Here is a 19,138-nt window from a genome sequence, read left to right on the forward strand (position 1 = left end):
TTTATTTGACAGACAGAGCACAAGTAGGCAGAGAGGCAGGCAGAGAGAGAGAGAAGGAAGCAGGCTTCCCGCAGGGCAGAGAGCCCGATGCGGGGCTCGATCCCAGGACCCTGGGATCACGACCTGAGCCAAAGGCAGAGGCTTTAACCCACTGAGCCACTCAGGCACCCCTCCCCCCCCCTTTTTTTTAAGATTTTATTTACTTATTTGACACAGAGAGACGCAGGAAGAAAGGGAACCCAAGCACAGGGGAGTGGGAGAGGGAAAAGCAGGCTTCCCACTGAGCAGGGAGCCCGATACATGGCTTGATCCCAGGAGTCTGGGATCATGACGTGAGCTAAAGGCAGAGCTTAACAACTGAGTCACCCAGGCGCCCTGAGGGAGAGAAAGAAATCTTAAACAGGCTCCAAGCACAGCACAGAGGCCAACACAGGGCTCATTCTCACAAACCTGAGATCATGACCTGAGCCGAAATCAAGAGTCGATTGCTTAAAAAAAAAAAAAAGTCAGATGCTTAACAGACTCAGCGACCCAGGAGCCACCAAAGAAATAAAGTTTATTTATTTAATAATAAATATTATTTAATAAAATAAAATAAAGTTCAGATTCTTAAAATAAAGTTCAGATTCTTAAAAAAAAAAATCGTTCCAAACTTCTTTGCCTTTCAGGAATACACTAACAAGATTTTTTACTGAACTCCACTTGTCTTCAATACTCAAATGCCTTTAGAGATCCCTGATTTTTTCCCAATAATAGGTAGGATTTACTGAAGTCTGAGAAACCGCTAAACACTCTGCATAAGCCTACTAAGTTCCCTAAGCAAAAGGTACCACTTAGGGAGTGTGTTAGAAAAGTAAAGGATTGGGACGCCTGGGTGGCTCAGTGGGTTAAGCCTCGGCTCAGGTCCTGATCCAGGTCCTGATCTCAGGGTCCTGGGATCCAGCCGCGCATCAGGCTCTCCGCTCTGTGGGGAGCCTGCTTCCCCCTCCCCCTCTGCCTGCCTCTCTGCCTACTTGTGATGTCTCTCTCTCTCTCTGTCAAATAAATTAAAAAAAAAAAAAAAAAGGTTTTTTTTAAAAAAAAAAAAAAGAAAGAAAAGTAAAGGATCTTGGTACAAAGCCCTGGACATGAACCAGAGCCTGTTTTTCAGTGTTATGATTTCATTCATTCTTTCATTCATTCAACACGTGTTTATGAAGCATCCCTGTACTGGTGTCTGTGTTAGCTACCAGTGGTACAGCCTTAAAGAACTCAGACTCAGAATCCCAGTCTAAGAGGGGCGCCTGGGTGGCTCAGTTCAGCAACTGTCTTCGGCTCAGGTGATGATCCCAGGATCCCTGCGCCCAGATTGAGTCCTATGGGGCTCTGTGCTCAGTGAGGAGTCTGCTTATCTCTCTCCCCCTGTCCCTCCCCCTGCTCTCTTGCTGTCTCTCTCTCAGATAAACAAACAAACAAGAAAACACCTCAGGCTCCCAATCCCAGTCTAACAGAGATCAACAATAAACAAGCGAAGAAACACACAAGATAAATACAATGTGTGAAGAGAGCTGTTCTGTACATGACACCATGTACAGCATGGTGTAACAGAGGCTTATTTTAGATGTGGTTGGCAGGGAAGTTTTTTTGAGGTGACATTCAAGCTGAGATAGAAGAATGAAGAAGCTATAACTGTAGAAAGTTGGGGGTGGGGGGGGGGCGGAGGAAAGCACTCCAAGGCTGAGTAAACAGCAAGTCCAAGTACCCTGAAGCAAAAAGCTTCAGACAAAGTAACCTGATAAATCCTAAGAACAAGTGGATGTTGTCAGGCAACTAGACAGATAAGACTTGGTTGGGGAGCCTGGCTGGGTCAGTCAGTAGAGCATGCAACTCTTGATCTCTGGGTTGTGAGTTCAATCCCCATGTTGGGGGTAGAGTTTACGTAATGGAAAAAAAAAAAAAAGACTGGGAAAGCAGACGGGGGTCACATTAGATCCGAACTTGGTAAGTTAGTGTTTAAATTTTATTCTACGAGCAATGAGAAGCCACTGTAGAGCCTTTAAATAAGAGAAGAAAATGACATCTGAATTATGGGTTTTTTTTCCAAAGATTTCATTTATTTATTTAACAGAGAGATCACAAGTAGGCAGAGAGAGAGTGGGAAGCAGGCTCCTGCTGAGCAGAGAGCCTGATGCAGGGCTTGATCCCACATCATGACCCGAGCCGAAGGCAGAGGCTTAAGCCACTGAGCCACCCAGGCACCCCTGAATTATGGTTTTTTAAAAAAGATTTATTTATAGGGGCGCCTGAGTGGCTCAGTGGGTTAAGGCCTCTGCCTTTGGCTCAGGTCATGATCCAAAGGTCCTGGGATTGAGTCCCACATCGGGCTCTCTGCTCAGAAGGGGGCCTGCTTCCTCCTCTCTCTCTGCCTGCCTGTGATCTCTGCATGTCAAGTAAATAAATAAAATCTTTTTTTTTAAAGATTTTATTTATTTATTTATTTATTTATTTGACAGAGAGAGATCACAAGTAGGCAGAGAGAGTGAGAGGGAAGCAGGCTCCCTGCTGAGCAGAGAGCCCGACGCGGGACTCGATCCCAGGACCCTGAGATCATGACCTGAGCTGAAGGCAGCGGCTTAAACCACTGAGCCACCCAGGCGCCCCTAAATAAATAAAATCTTAAAAAAAGAAAGATTTAGGGGCGCCTGGGTGGCTCAGTGGGTTAAAGCCTCCGCCTTTCGCTCAGGTCGTGATCTCAGGGTCCTGGGATCGAGCCCCACATTGGGCTCTCTGCTCAGTGGGGAGCATGCTTCCTCCTCTCTCTCTGCCTGCCTCTCTGCCTCCTTGTGATCTCTGTCAAATAAATAAAATATTTTTTTAAAAAAGATTTATTTATATACAGGGCACCTGGGTGGCTCCCTGCTCAGTGGGGAGTCTGCTTATCCCTCTCCCTCTGCCTCTCCCCCCCCCATGCTTTCTCACAAGGGCACTTTCTCTCTCTCAAATAAATAAATAAATAAATAAAATATTTAAAAAAAAAAGATTTATTTATGGGGGGAGGGGCAGAGTGAGAAGGAAAGAGAAAATCTTGAGCAGACTCCCCACTAAGCAGGGAGCCCATAAGGGGCTGATCCTGTGACCCTGAGATTATGATCAGAGTGGAAATCAAGAGTGGGAAACTCAACCAACTGAGCCATGTAGGCACCCCTGAATTATATTTAAAAGATCACCCTAGGTGCTGTATGGAAAATGGGTTAGAGAGCACCCAGAAAGACAGCAAGATGATAAATTAAAATGTGGTTGCAGTAATTTAGCTGAGAGATGGAGGTAAAAAAAGATTAGGTTATAGTGGTAGAGATGGAGAGCGGTAAATAGATTCATGATATACTTAGTAGGTAGAACCGAGTTCTGGATTTTATGAAGAGGATGAATCCTTGTTGTTTTTAACTAGGGGATGCTATTTAGTATGCTGGGGAAGATTGTGGGGAAAAACAGGTTAGGCTTTTTCTTTTAAAGATTTTATTTGACACAGAGAGAGAGATCGAGATCACAAATAGGCAAAGAAGCAGGCAGAGAGAGGGAGAAGCAGGCTTTCCGCTGAGCAGAGAGCCCAATGCGGGGCTCAATCCCAGGACTCTGAGATCATGATCCAAGCTGAAGGCAGAGGCTTAACCCACTGAGCCACCCAGGCGCCCCAACAGGTTAGGTTGATAAAATCAAGAGGTCCAGTTTAGATATACTATATCTGATACGCCAGGGAGACCTCCAAAGGGAGAGGTCTAAGAAGTAGTTGAATATATGACATAGGAACTCAGAGGACAGACCTACCCTACTGTGGAATTATACATTTAAAGATTATTGGGGCGCCTGGGCGGCTCAGTGGGTTAAGCCGCTGCCTTCAGCCCGGGTCATGGTCTCAGGGTCCTGGGATCGAGCCCCGCATCGGGCTCTCTGCTCAGCGGTGAGCCTGTTTCCCTCTCTCTCTCTCTGCCTGCCTCTCTGTCTACTTGTGATCTCTCTTTCTGGCAAATAAAAAAAAAAAAAATTAAAAAAAGATTATTAACATTTAGGTGGTATTTGATCTTGAAGAGATTATCTACATAAGGAGAGAACAGTTAGTTAAAGAGTGTCTAGAAATGAGCTCTGAAATATCTCAGCATTTATAAGTACTATAAGGGAGGAGTCAGCTATGGAGAAGAATCTCTGAAACAGGAGAAAAATCATCAGTGTGGTGTCACACAGGCCAGTGAGAAAAGTGTTTCATGAAAGACAGAGGGCCATCCATGTGGAAGGATACTAACAGGTAAAAAGAGTTAATTATAGAGAAGTGTTTATTGAATTTTGCAACATGTGGATCACTATCATCCCTGGCAAGGCATCTTTTAAGAGGAGAAGGGTGGACAGATTAAGGTGGATTTAAGAGGAAATTGAGGTGAGGAAACGGAGACCTCTAGTGTAGACAACTTGTTTTAGTTTTCTTGTAAAGAAGAATGAAGGGGCGCCTGAGTGGCTCAGTGGGCTAAAGCCTCTGCTTTCAGCTCAGGTCATGATTCCAGGGTCCTGGGATCGAGCCCTGCATTGGGCTCTCTGCTCAGTGGGGAGCCTGCTTCCTCCTCTCTCTCTGCCTGCCTCTTTGCCCACTTGTGATCTCTGTCAAATAAAATCTTAAAAAAAAAAAAAAGAATGAAGAAATGAGATGAACGGATAAAAGTTTTGTTTATTTTGAAGATGGTTGTGTCTCAGTAGAAGTAACTGAATATACAGCAAGGAAAAATCCTTGAGAAGACATTCGGGGGTTGGGTATCCACAGCTCTAGAGGAGGGGTCTGCCCTTTGATAGGGACAAAGACACATCTTTTGTGGTATCAGGAAGAAAGACAGAGAGGATGGGTACAAATACAAGCAGGCTGGAGGCTTTCCATCTAGATGAGAGTGTTCCTCTCTGATGATTTGTATTTTCTCAAAGAAAATAGGAAAATTAGTTATGGTGAAGTGAGAGAAGGTGTAAGAGTTTGAAGAGAGAAAGCATGAAATACACTATCTCTGGAAGTGGGGAAGTGGGAAAGTGAATTTACTAGTGAGATTCAGTAAGATTGCCAGAAAAGTCCAATGCACTTTTGAGGTTTGTGGTCAAGAATTTAAAGTGAAAGCCTCAGTTCTTTTAAAGAAAGTGAATTGTTGGGTCCACTTAGAATTGGGGTTTTATCAAGTGAGTACAATGGAGAAAGAGAAAAACAAGAATTGTATTTGTAAGCAATCATAACATCTAAGCCTGGTGACCGATGTTATGAATATAAGAATGTGAAAGTGAAAAAGTAATACATTTAATGATCTGAAGGTTTTGAGGAAGTCAAAAATATCAGAGTTACTATTGTTCAGACAGTTGAGATGCTTAAAAGGAGATCTTAGAGACGGTATAGTTACTAGCAATAGCAAACACTGGATAACTATGAGGAGGGTTAGGTGGATACTATAGGATGGAAGGGAAAATTGTTGGAGGTGAAGAATTAACAGAATATCCGGCAGTCATCCAAATAGATGTTGAATGATGAGCAGAAGTAAAGATGGAAAGAAGACAAAGAGCCATGAGCTAGTATTAATAATGGAAGGAATGATCCATCAAAAGGTCCATGGATGACAGTAACTTGGAAGGGTATTAAGGGATATGGCTGGGGTACTTCAAAGTTACAGGGCTTTTTTTTTTTTTTTTAAACCAATAGTGGGGTTTTTTGTCTTTTTTTTTTTTTTTTAGATTTTTATTTATTTGACAGGGATTACAAGCAGGCAGAGAGGCAGGCAGAGAGAGAGGAGGAGGAAGAAGGCTCCCTGCTGAGCAGAGAGCCCGATGTGGGGCTCGATCCCAGCACCCTGGGATCATGACCTGAGCCGAAGGCAGAGGTTTTAACCAACTGAGCCACCCACGTGCCCCCAAAGTTAGAGTTTGAAGTAAGAAGGATACTGTCCATTGTTTGATTCCCTATAGATATTTTAACATTGTAATTTTAAAGTATCTTAATCTGTTCACAAAGTGTTGAGTGCTAGTGGATTATTTTATTTTATTTGAGAGAGAGAGGGAGAGAAGCACAAGCAGGGGGAAGGGCAGAGGGTGAGGGTGAGGGAGAAGCACACTCCCCGCCCAGCAGGGAGCCCAACGCGTGGCTCGATCCTAGGACCCTTGGGATCATGACCGGAGCTAAAGGCAGATGCCCCAGTACTAGCGGAATTAAAGAAAATGTTATATTCCTTCTGTGATTTGTGTTTGTAAATTACTAGTCTATACACACGCATGTACACAATTAAAACTTTTCTTTTTGAACAAAGAGTGCACTAATTTAGCCTATTCCGAAGTTTATATTGCTAAAACAAACCTGTACTCCAGTGAGGTTCCAAAATGAAATAAAAAAGACTGTGTGTGAAATCGGTAAGATTTTATTTCTCTACTTTAGTTGGCCCAGCACAAGGTAGAGTAGGTAGTAAGCACAAGTAATTTATGTTTTTGAACCGGAGAACATCTGTTCCTTTCGGGCAAGAATACCGGCAGGCAGCTCTTGGGGGGTAATCAAGAAAAGAAAAGGGTCCTCTAACATCTCTCCCCAGGAGCTGATAGGGCCCTGGCTATCAGGGAAAATTGCTCTGGCGAACCCATTCAAATTTCTCACAGCAAATCACAGTGGCCTACAGCCAACTCCTTTTCCGCTCATTGGCCAACTGGAAACTTCAGCCCCTCCCCCTATGCCTCCCTCCTCTCATCCGGAAGCCAATCGGAAAGATTAGCGCTCCGTAACTTAGTGTCATCAAGTACCGTACTTGCAATTGGCTATTGGAGCTACCGATCGAGAAGTAGGCGGGGCCATACCAGCTGGTCTATATAAGAGGAGGACAAAGGCGGCGAGCCGCCTGTGTCATCCGCCATCTTGTGCGAAGCAAGGTGGCCTCCACGTTCCCTGAGCGTCTTCTCCGCTTCTGCCTCGACCGCCCCTTGGTCACAGACATGTCTCGGGACCGGTTCCGGAGCCGTGGCGGTGGCGGTGGCGGCTTCCACCGGCGCGGAGGAGGCGGCGGTCGCGGCGGCCTCCACGACTTCCGCTCCCCGCCACCCGGCATGGGCCTCAATCAGAACCGTGGACCCATGGGGCCCGGCCCGGGCCAGGGTGGCCCCAAGCCCCCGATCCCACCACCGCCTCCGCATCAGCAACAGCAGCAGCCACCGCCGCAACAACCGCCACCACAGCAGCCACCGCCGCTTCAGCCGCCACCGCATCAGCCGCCGCATCAGCAGCCGCCGCCGCCACAGGACTCGTCCAAGCCCGTCGTTCCTCAGGGACCCGGCCCGGCTCCCGGAGTGGGCAACGCTCCGCCGGCCTCCGGCCCGGCACCGCCTGCCACTCCTCCGACCTCCGGGGCCCCTCCGGGGCCGGGCCCCACCCCGACCCCACCGCCCGCTGTCACCTCGGCGCCCCCCGGGGCGCCCCCGCCCGCGCCGCCGAGCAGCGGGGTCCCCACCACCCCGCCTCAGACCGGGGGCCCGCCGCCTCCACCCACAGGGGGCCCGGGCCCCGGGCCTAAGCAGGGCCCAGTACCCGGAGGCCCGAAAGGCGGCAAAATGCCAGGCGGGCCGAAGCCCGGCGGTGGCCCGGGCCTAAGCACTCCTGGGGGCCACCCGAAGCCGCCGCACCGAGGCGGCGGGGAGCCCCGCGGAGGTCGGCAGCACCACCCGCCCTACCACCAGCAGCATCACCAGGGGCCCCCGCCTGGCGGGCCAGGCGGCCGCAGCGAGGAGAAGATCTCCGACTCAGAGGTCAGTGTCTCGCAGAGCTACGCGTCGGTTTCTCTAAGATGGCGGCGGCCCCCTCCTCTTTCCCTTCCCGGCCTCCATTTTGTCGGAGACCGGAAGGCGCGTGCGCGCGGGCTGCGGAGGGCGGGGCCGCTGCCGGAGCGAGGGGCGGAAGGCGTGGGTCTTCTTCCTGGCCCCGGGCTGAGGACCAAGGGTGGGTGGCCTGAGGAGGCAGCCATGAGAAGCTGTGCTGGGCCCTGTTAAAGCTAGAGGATCCTGGGGACGGGGTAGAGCGTGAAATGCAGGGTTGGCCAGGTGGGGGGAGACCTTAAAAGCGCAGGCACAGAGGTACGGGCGATAGCAGGATTTTTATCACATCCTTTTTCCACTTAATAGTTGATGACCATTTTAACTTAATGCGTGCTACGATTTAGGTTTGCCAGGAATACTTAACATATACAGCTAATGTTGATTGTGTAGAGTCGAGTTTGGAGAGGGCTATAGGTCTATTCTCGAGTGTTCTGAATGGTTTGGGCTATTTGATGTTTGGATAGCTAATAAAACGTTGGAAATTCCTCAGATACGGATTCTTGACTTTGACTTTAAAAGGAACGGAAAAGCAACCCGATTGGTGGTATTACCCGGTCTGGGAACAGCGAACATTATTATTGGATTTTTCTATTTGGTAAGGCCACTGGTTTCTGAAAATTTCCTTCCTTTTTCATTAGGGATTTAAAGCCAACTTGTCTCTCTTGAGGAGGCCTGGAGAGAAAACTTACACCCAGCGTTGTCGGTTGTTTGTTGGGAATCTACCCGCTGATATCACAGAGGATGAATTCAAAAGACTTTTCGCTAAATATGGAGAACCAGGAGAAGTTTTTATCAATAAAGGCAAAGGATTTGGGTTTATTAAACTCGTGAGTTCTTTTTTCTCTTTTTAATGTGGATTTAGAGGAGTTTTTCCTTGTTTTTTGCTACTACAAACTCTAGTGTTCAAGCCAACAGCAGTAATTTGGTTTTTAAAATTTTCATCGTTTTTTACAAAAAAGGTGCAGCTGTTGTATTGTGAATAATTGTTGGTACTAAAAAAGAGAGGAGTGGGTGGGTAAGACCTTTACCTACCCTGGGTGGTGTCAGGGAGAGCTGCCTGCGGATCTTGAGCTGAGCTGGAGAAAGGGAATGGGAGTTAAGCTTTTGACAGTTTTAGAGTGGGTGTTAACTGATGTTGAAGTTATATTAACATGACTATGTCTGATACTTTCAGGAATCTAGGGCATTGGCTGAAATTGCCAAAGCTGAACTTGACGATACACCCATGAGAGGTAGACAGCTTCGGGTTCGTTTTGCCACACATGCTGCCGCCCTCTCCGTTCGAAATCTTTCACCTTACGTTTCCAATGAACTGTTGGAAGAAGCCTTTAGCCAATTTGGTCCTATTGAAAGGGCTGTTGTAATTGTGGATGATCGTGGGAGGTCTACAGGGAAAGGCATTGTTGAATTTGCATCTAAACCAGCAGCAAGAAAAGCCTTTGAAAGATGCAGTGAAGGTGTTTTCTTACTGACAACGTAAGTTCATATGCTTATACTAATTTTTATTTATTAACTTGGATGAATAAGTTGGGATAAAACTGAAAGCAGTTAAGATGGAACCATTTCTGTTACTAGAACTCCTCGTCCAGTCATTGTGGAACCACTTGAACAATTAGATGATGAAGATGGCCTTCCTGAAAAACTTGCACAGAAGAATCCAATGTATCAAAAGTAAGATTGATTTAATCTGAGTAATTTTTAATTGCAAATAAGAACTTGTAGTAATTTTTTCAGTTTCGCTTAGAGAATGAGAAATTCTTTGAAATGCATGTGCTTGATAGAAATATAAGGGTCAGGAAGTTTAGAGGTTTTGAAGCAGAGATAGTCAAATGCTTAATGTTTGTTGCTGAGATAGGTATGTTTTATATGCAGTTTTGTTTGGCCTTTGAACAACTGCATGATGAATACCTATCTTTTTAAGGATTAAAAAAAATAGTACTTGAGGGATTCCTGGGTGGCTCATTTGGTTAAGCTGCTGCCTTTGGCTCAGGTCATGATCCCGGGGTTCTGGGATCAAGTCCCGCATCGGGCTCCTTGTCCAGCAGGGAGTCTGCTTCTCTCTCTGCCTCTGCCTGCCCCTCTGCCTGCTTGTGCTCTCTCTCTGACAAATAAATAAAATCTTAAAAAAAAAAAAATCCTGAATAGGAATTTGGTTAGAGGAAATAAAAGTCGGAAATGAGGAAGTTGGGATTTATCTCCCAGGATTTGTTGTCCTGGGATCTGTTACTTAGTATTTGTGAAGATTTGTTTATTAGCACGGCTGGGTGCATGTGTGTGGTATGGCGGCGGGTGGGGGTAGGAGGAGAGAATCTTAAGTAGACTTTTGCTGAGGCAGGGCTCACTCTCATGGCCTGAGCCAAAATCAAGAGTCAAAATGAGCCAGCCAGCTGCCCCTGGAACATGCCATTTTTAATTTAGGCTATTTTACATGAACCAAGGGGGCCATTGCCTTTTGGGATTTCTTACATGTGATAGGCCCCGGGGGACATCTGTGTTTTTAGGGCAATCAGGTAGCAACTCTTGTGTGTGTCCACAAACTGGTTCATGTTTAAATACTGTCAGGGAGAGAGAAACACCTCCTCGTTTTGCCCAACATGGCACATTTGAGTATGAATATTCTCAGCGATGGAAATCCCTGGATGAAATGGAAAAACAGCAAAGGGAACAAGTTGAAAAAAACATGAAAGATGCAAAAGACAAATTGGAAAGTGAAATGGAAGATGCCTATCATGAGCATCAGGCAAATCTTTTGCGCCAAGGTAAAAGACCCTTTTGTGTAAATTTCACTGATAGGATCAGTTGATTTTTTAATTTTTTTTATAGTCCTGTTGACGTGAATTCAAAACAATTTTCTAATGTTCAGATCTGATGAGACGCCAGGAAGAATTAAGACGCATGGAAGAACTTCACAATCAAGAAATGCAGAAACGTAAAGAAATGCAACTAAGGTAAAATTTTGTTAAGCTAAGAATACTAAGCCTTTGCTTCTGGATTAACATTCAGAGGAAAAGATGGGCCTAAATTTTGCAGGCGAGTCTAATGGACTACAGAGAGGTTACATACTGTGTCAGTGTTGGTTTAACACAAAGTTGGAGTAGAATGTAAGGTTTTGATTGAAGACGTCTGTTTTCTTTGCCAGAATGCTTCTAAGTCTATTCTACACTCCACGCTTTCATGTATGTTTGCTGTAATCTGGACTTCGTAAAGCTCTGAGGCACATTACTAGTTTTCTTTAAATTGGCTTTTAAAAGATGCGTAGTATGACACTTTAGTTTAAATGCTTGATGAATATTTCCAGGCAAGAAGAAGAACGACGTAGAAGGGAAGAAGAGATGATGATTCGTCAGCGTGAAATGGAAGAACAAATGAGACGCCAAAGAGAGGAAAGTTATAGCCGGATGGGCTACATGGATCCAGTAAGTAAAATTCTTTTGAAATGTAATTAGAGTTGTCTACAAAACTTGGAGGTACCTAAAATGAAACTTTACTCAAATAATGACATTTTATTACACGGCCCTTTATACAAGTGTGTTATTATGATTAATACATTTTTAAGTTTTATTTTCTTGGATGGGCCTAAAGATTTCACTGGTTGGGAAGAAGCCTTACAGGTTTTCTGATAATTGAGTTCTCAACATTTGGTTTAAGAATATTGGTTTTACATGTAGTCTTAATCTATTTTTAAGTTTTAGAAATTTTTTAAGTGTAGTACAGGTGTATGAGAGGGTTTATTTTTTTCTTGCAGAGAGAAAGAGACATGAGAATGGGTGGTGGAGGAGCAATGAACATGGGAGGTAAGCAGGAAAATCAAATTAGCAATACCATTAGAGAGCAGTGTCCTGGTTGAGTCGTAACCAGCATTTTTGTTTCCTAGATCCCTATGGTTCAGGAGGCCAGAAATTTCCACCTCTAGGTGGTGGAGGTGGCATAGGTTATGAAGCTAATCCTGGAGTCCCACCAGCAACTATGAGTGGTTCCATGATGGGAAGCGACATGGTAATGTATCCTGTATGACGTAGTACGAAGGAAATTCTCATTTTTCACAACTTACGTGTGTGTGTTTTGTTTTTTGTTTTTTGTTGTTTTTTTCTTTTTTAAGTAGGTAACTGGACCTCTTTTTAGTTCCCTTATCACGTAATTCATAATATCGAGGAGTACTTTGGCAACATAGAAGAACTCAGTGTGTGGTAACCTAAACAGAAATGGTTGCCACCAAGAAGTCAATGCTGTCAGTAGTATGTTGGAGTTCTCTTTGGCAATAAGTAGACATAGGTGCTTTCTATTATATTGCTTGTATACTTTTGCACTCTAGCACATGGCAAATCCAAATTCTAAATGTTAGATGATGTACCTGATTATTCTACATCCAAATGAGAGTAATCAAATGGCAAACTGTCATTCATTAAGCTGATATTTGCCATAAGTATGAATCAGACTTGTAGTTCATAGTTCCAGGCATGTTCTAGTGATGTGTAGGACTTTGATCTATATTTGGTGTGGTTTCTACCCATGAAAAGGGAGTTGTTCACTGTTTTGACTCGTCGTTTCCCACTTGTTGGGCCTGTCAGTAGGTGCACCTTCTAAAATAAACTGACATCTCTATTTTGCTACAGGATAGCAAAAATCATTGACAATTTTAAGCATACTAGTTGTGTGCATTTGATCTGAACCTTCTTGATGCTTTCATATTTTAACTGTACAGATAGCCTGTCAGGATGCTTTAGAACCACCAAGTGAGTTAGTCTGAGTTGCTGTGTTAGGGCTTTACAAATCGTAGGAAAATTGAATATTGGATTTAGAGGTGGGTTTAGAGAAGAGTGCATTTTCACAACTGAACTGAATCTGATTGGTTCACCTGCAAACTTTTGGCAAAGGAGGGAAGCTTCAGCACGAAGCTCATTAGATTTATTTTACATATAGGAGTATAAGGATTTAGTATGGGGCCTAGTCTATTTAAAATCTACATAAGGTTTTTTGAGAATTAGAAATATAAATACCTGGTTGGGTTAAAACATAGTGTTACTAGCTTTCTTTAAGTTAAATTTTAAAAATACTGTGGGTAACATTTTGGTTTACATGCTTTTTTAAAAGGTAGATTGTAGGTCTGTATCAGATTTGTAAAACTAATTTGACGTGATGTTCCCACAGTTAAGGTTCTTTGTATGTCCTTTGTAACAGGTAGGGTTTTAAGATGATGCAATAACATAATCGTGAAACCCCAAAATTTTCCTAGAGCTTTTGAGATACACAGCATAATGTGCTAAAACCCTGAAATTTTTAGGATTTTGAGAAATAGTTTAGAGGGTTGAGGTTTAGTTCTATAGTATTTACTGGGAAACCTATTGGAAATATGTATAGGAACAGTTAAACCCTGATGCTCCCCCCCTCCCCCCTGCATTTTTGGAGTGATGCTCTCAGTAATTTATTTTGAATGGAATTTGAAAGATAGTTGAGGCTTCTGTGCTTTGCATATCTATAGGGTTTTTCTGTTTGGGGAATATAGATTTCTCAGATTAGAAGTACTTAAAACTAGGTGGAATCATGAAATCCTGCTTTATTGCAGTTACTTGAGCTTGGTGTTTAGGTTGTTGGAGAGAAAGCCAAAACGTGGAATCATAGCTAACCAGTGGACTTTCAAAGACCTGAAGAAAAAGCTGGGCTGGTGTGGGGGGTGGGCTTGTATATTCAATCAATTTGCAGCAGTACAGACTACTGTGAACATAATTGTCTCTGGTTACGTAGTGATGGTTCTGAAGGTGGTATACCTGTGAAATATGGCAACACTAATGAAGTTACTGTGCCGGTTAAGTGACTAAATCTGTTAGTCTTTTATGCTTTTCTTTTTGTAGTCTGGTAGCATTTTATTAAAACTTTGAACCTTTTAAGTTTTCTGCAAGTTAGCAGATGTGTCTTAAGATCTTGAAAAGCACAAGGTTTCTTATGCAGCTCATGCCACTAACTGGTGAGTAGGTCTTTGTCACTTCATTAAGTGCATTGAATCTGTCTGGTTGGGCTTGTTAGGCTTACTTGGAAAATAAATTTCCTGTTCAGACCTTGAAAGTGAGAAGTTTGCAAGCTTTTTCAGTGGGTTAATCTGATGTGAAATTTCTTAAAACTCATTTTGGAATGGGTTTTCACATCTGCACTAATTCTTAAATTTTTTAGCACTACAGGGAAGACCTATTCTTTGAAACAGGTGTATGAGAATGGCTCAAGTGGGAACATACCACAAGGCATGTATTATCGTAAACTAATTTTCAAATTACCCTTTTTTCCTTTCTATGTTCCCGGTACCTGTGGATCGACTCATTGGTGATTGTATCGACGAACGTTGACTACGGAACCTTCTAAAATATTTACTTAACACACATGGACATCAACTACATATAATGAACTGTTAATTTACTGTTCCAATAGCGTACTGAGCGCTTTGGGCAGGGAGGTGCGGGACCTGTGGGTGGACAGGGTCCTAGAGGAATGGGGCCTGGAACTCCAGCAGGATATGGTAGAGGGAGAGAAGAGTATGAAGGCCCAAACAAAAAGCCCCGATTTTAGATGTGATACCTAGGTTTTCATTCCAGTTTGTTTTTGTCTTTTCTTGTTTAGATACCAATCTTTTAAATTCTTGCATTTTAGTAAGAAAGCTACCTTTTTATGGATGTTAGCAGTTTATTGACCTAATATTTGTAAATGGTCTGTTTGGGCAGGTAAAATTATGTAATGCAGTGTTTCAAACGGGAATTTTTTTTCTTTTTATTTCCTTTTTTTTTTAACTGTATAATGTCCCTCAAGTTATGGCAGTGTACCTTGTGCCACTGAATTTCCAAAGTGTACGAATTTTTTTTTTACTGTGCTTCAAATAAATAGAAAAAATAGTTATAATATTGATCTTCAACTTTGCCATTCATGCTTCTATGCACATTAGGCTAGGTATTCCACTTTGAAAGCATGAGCGTGTCTAGGCCTTCAAATGGCACGTGCCATTTCTGGGAAATGTATCTGTAGGCTAAGTATTGCTTTCTACAAACAAGTACCCCCCTTGTTTTAAAAAGAAGAAATGCATATTGAAGTAGTTTCATGATTTGATTTGTTTGGCATTATAGGAAGCAAGCTGGTGCTAAGTATTTTTAAATGGTTATGTAAGCAAGCTGAACTGTAAATCTTCCTTCGGGAATGTGTATTAAGATGATGGAATGGGTGAAAGACTATTGGTAGGGAGAGAAAGTGGGTATGACTAAATGGATCTTTATGGCCCTATGATCTATCCTTTCCTTGAAAGTTTCTGAAGACAAAGTGGAAAGATCATTCTGTTGCATTTCTCCATTCTTGTTTTTAAAAGAACAAGTCCCAAGCCCTACATATGGCTTGTATTGAACTTTCACATTTGAATTAAAGATTGTTAAACATGAAGCCTTTTCATGTATTACTTCAAGTGATTTATGAAGATGGGGTTTAGTCTGAAAAATGCAACTGGAAAGTAAGAAGCGTAGTAGCCATAAAGTAGCTTTAGCTATGTATGCATTTGTACTCTGTAACTTTTACATCTCCCTGTGCTACTGCTGGTGGGCAAAATCTGTAGGACTGTAACAATCTACTTGTTCTCTTGTCTAAGAACTAGTGGTGACTGTTAATGACAAATAGGGTTGCAGATAACAATTCTTACTGTAAAATATTTGTTAACCTGTTTTTCCATAGTTTACTTTCGATGTAGCACTAATTCTGGAGAGAGTTGCTTATGCTACACAGTACAAATAGCCCTTCTTCCCACCATAAAGTTTTGGAGTGTTTCGATGGTGTTGTCAGTTGATTGTCAACTTCATTGAATCTCCTTCCATTAGGAAAGACGTTTTGACTTTTATTAAAGTAGATCGTTACTGTTGTCTGTTAGTATAATGGGAACCTGTTTTCCCAGTGCATATATGTTAGCAGAGGAACAGTTTCCTAAAAGTAGGTAAAGTAATTGAACAGTTTGGCTTGTTCTTAGTTACGTTTCCATTCAAATTTGTACATTACAGAGCTCTCACTATGGAATGTGTCTTCCTCTTTTTCACCTCTGTTCTTGGTGCTAATTGGCAAAAGTAAAATTCTAAATCAAACCTTGGTTAAAATGCTGAAGTTTAGTATTGTGCCTGAGTACAAAGGGAAACTTATTGTTGAAACAGTTGAGCACTTTCTGCATAGGAAGCTGGATAATACTAAAAGTAAAACACTAGTGGAATATAATTATAGGCGTGTCACCCAGTTCTGCTTGTGTGACTGACAGGTACATGGTGTGCTAATTAAGGAAGAGTCTCCTTAGAAAATCATCATTTCTTCACCAAGACACTTGGAAATGGGTAGTAGTTCTACCACTATTCTATCAATAAGGAAGTTTTGTCCTAAGTCATCAATTGGTGATATGTATGAGGTTATCTGTATGGAAACAAGGGTGTGGATTTGAAAGGAGTCCATTACAATCTGAATTGTATGGTAGGGACTCCACTGATAATAAAATAAGGGGTGTTCATGGGACACCCACAGAGGGTGAACTTGAATGTGTGTGGGCGGGGGCTGGTGGGGGAAGTGGGAAAATCTGCCTATAAAATTAATGTTTCAGTTTATTTTTCAGATTACATGCCTTTCTTTATAAGGGATGCTGGCACAGACCCCTAAAATAAGCTTTTGTTAGTACTATACCTTTGAAGAGTGGTGAAGGATGCTAATGGATAATCTCCTGAAAGTTGTGGCTTTTATCGCCTTACTGTGGGCTGTAGAATTGCTAAACATTGTTTAGCAAATAATGTTGCTTAGTTCCAACTAAGTTTTGCCCTTCATCACTGAAACCGCAGTGTACTAAAGGTTGTAAGCTACTCAAATAGACTTTCAATAAGTCTTAGAATGCATATGACAGTTTTTAGACTAATGTGAATTTAAATCATCTTAAAAAGGAATTTCCTAAATGCTGATAATGAAATGTGGGGTGGGAAAGGGAGTGTAGTACCTTTGAAGTATTTTAGTCATTTTTCTCATTTAAAGTAACCACCTGCCCCCATTTCCTCTCCTCCACTTTCTCTCATAATTTTGTGTTAAGAGGAACACTGATCGTTTTAAGCTTATTACGCCTAATCTTAAAAAACTGCATTCTCTAAGAGACCCCTGTGTATTTAGTAGGTACCTTCTAAGATTGACCCAATGGCTCACATTCAGTGAAACCCTAATCCTCTTGGCTTAGAACACTAATTAAACTCCTAAGTAGAAGTACTATAAACCCCACCACTCTTTATAGATGTATTATACCACTAATATAAACATGATAATTTGGGAAATTGTAACGGTACGCCTGTGCAATTTTTTATAAGTGGCATATTATGGCAGACAAAAATTTAGATACTTGGCTTTTCTTGGGCGCCACTATGTTGTGGCGGAATGTTTTCTGGTGTTCTTGGACTGCAATTATGCACTATTAAAGTAGTGGCCTGCTACATAACTGCGTTTAGCCAGCATTTCTGCAGTGCGTAACTGTGAGGAACGTAGTACCGCAAATGGCAATGGACATTAGGACCCGGATGTAGTATTCCTGCTTGCTCCAAGATTCTCATTGCCGACTGCATACAGGTAGGTAACAAGCAATATAATCTAACTTGGTGACTTGCTATGTACTTTTATTCCGTGGGCATTCTGACATCACACTTCCGACAATGAAATTACAGTGCAGCACCTAACACTTGTATGGTAAAGCTAGTTTCTATCAAAACTGCGTGGGTTTGGGCTTAGAGCTGTAATTTGTCAGGCAGAATTCAGTGCTGTTGCAGTTCTCAGATAAAAAGTGCAAACTTGATTCTTTGGTATGTCTGATTCAGTTGCGTGGTTTCCTTTAGTTGCATTGTAACTGAAGAGAACCTGGAGCATATCAGTGGTGTGGGGGAGAGGGAATCAAACCATACTTGGGAAGTAGAGTGCTTTTAAGCATCTTGACACGACGGTATAGCATGTGATACTGAGTCTCTGTTGTAGCAAACTGACCTCATAGGTCAGCAATATCGATTTCAGAATGCAATCTCGGTAATTTCTGTAGGTTGAGTGAATTAAGACAAAGTACAGTTTTTTTTTTGTCATGTGATTTAATTTTTTTTTTTTAATGGGCTTCATGGGAATACCTTTGTTACTAATGTGGGCTTAGGTGGGAATCTAATGTGTATAGTTCAAGTTACGTGACTTATCTAAATATGTCTCTGCTCTAAACCTGGGGGAAAGTGGTGTGGCATGTTGATTTGCCTGCAGTTGAATACATGGTTGGGAATCATTTCCCAATCTAAGCCTTCGTCGTATTCTGTAGGATAACTGCACATGTTCAGAGTAGCTTTTCGAATTTGTCCCTTATTAGCTTTAGGGATGTGATGTTATATAATCCAAAATGTTCACCCAAGAAAAAGAAAAAAGTCTTCAAAAGCACCTTCTTTTGTTGCTTAGGACTTAAGCTTTGTAAACTTTGCATCAACTGTTGTTCCAGACCTCAATTCAACTTAACTTTGGTCTCTGAGCTGGTTTTTAGATAGCATGCATGAGAAACAGCTATCATGTATAATGCTTTCTGTTCTGTAACTGGAAAGTTCGGTTTACTTTGCATAAATGCCGGTGAAAACTCTTCATGACTATGAGAATTTTCTTCGACTCTATCACGAAAAATGGCTTGTTCTTTGGCAAGCAATTCACAAGGTGGGGACAAATTGGTACTTAATATGTAGTCTGTTCAAGCAAATAACTTGACTCTCCTGTTAAAAAAGCAAATGGTGACTAGTTTAGTTCTATATTGATAGTACAATGCAGTGCAAACATAATGCTCAGTATTAGTGACCAGAGTGTCACTAAATTGACATAAAACCCTGATGGGGTTTTCCTGTGGCATAATTCATTAAATCGGTGGCCAACACTTGCTGCCGTGATTTAGTGATTCGAGTGCTTAGAAATAAAAGCTCAGGTTTATTTCCTAACAGCCAGTAACAATTTTGAGAGAACGTACTTGTTATAATCTATGGACTTGAGGAATGTTACTGGGGAGGGCGGTTAATTTTGCTTCATTTCTGCTTATTTCAAGATGAATAGGTTTTTGCACTTTGAAATGAGAAACCTGTGACTTAAGTCGATTCTTACTAGTTTCGATTTGTATGTAGCTATAATTTGTGAATCTTAGTGTAGAGGGTCTCACTCACTCAAAAAGCTGGGAATAAATGGGTTGCAGTAACAACACTATACCGAGGTGCTTGCATTGTATTTCATAGTCTTTTCTTGTTACAAACCAAAATTATTCTTTTTAATGAGA

At 42.4% G+C, this 19,138-nt stretch overlaps 1 protein-coding gene across 4 annotated transcripts in view; it reads left to right on the forward strand.

The window, feature by feature from the left end:
- The first annotated feature begins 6,832 nt into the window (after positions 1-6,832).
- Positions 6,833-19,138, forward strand: part of SFPQ (splicing factor proline and glutamine rich) — a 55,603-nt gene continuing 43,297 nt past the window's right edge. For 3 of the 4 annotated variants that reach the window (XM_045979326.1, XM_045979325.1, XM_045979324.1), the window contains exons 1-9: positions 6,833-7,773; positions 8,478-8,666; positions 9,014-9,315; positions 9,415-9,510; positions 10,402-10,598; positions 10,703-10,787; positions 11,138-11,255; positions 11,585-11,633; positions 11,714-11,835. In XM_045979326.1, coding sequence (XP_045835282.1) covers positions 6,967-7,773; positions 8,478-8,666; positions 9,014-9,315; positions 9,415-9,510; positions 10,402-10,598; positions 10,703-10,787; positions 11,138-11,255; positions 11,585-11,633; positions 11,714-11,835 — 1,965 coding nt within the window. In that variant the 5' untranslated portion in view covers positions 6,833-6,966. Of the gene's footprint in view, positions 7,774-8,477; positions 8,667-9,013; positions 9,316-9,414; positions 9,511-10,401; positions 10,599-10,702; positions 10,788-11,137; positions 11,256-11,584; positions 11,634-11,713; positions 11,836-14,256; positions 14,722-19,138 lie in introns of those variants that run through there. The other variant, XM_045979316.1, reaches the window with a different exon arrangement.

Source organism: Meles meles, chromosome 1 (assembly GCF_922984935.1).
Source record: "Meles meles chromosome 1, mMelMel3.1 paternal haplotype, whole genome shotgun sequence".
NCBI lineage: Eukaryota > Metazoa > Chordata > Mammalia > Carnivora > Mustelidae > Meles > Meles meles.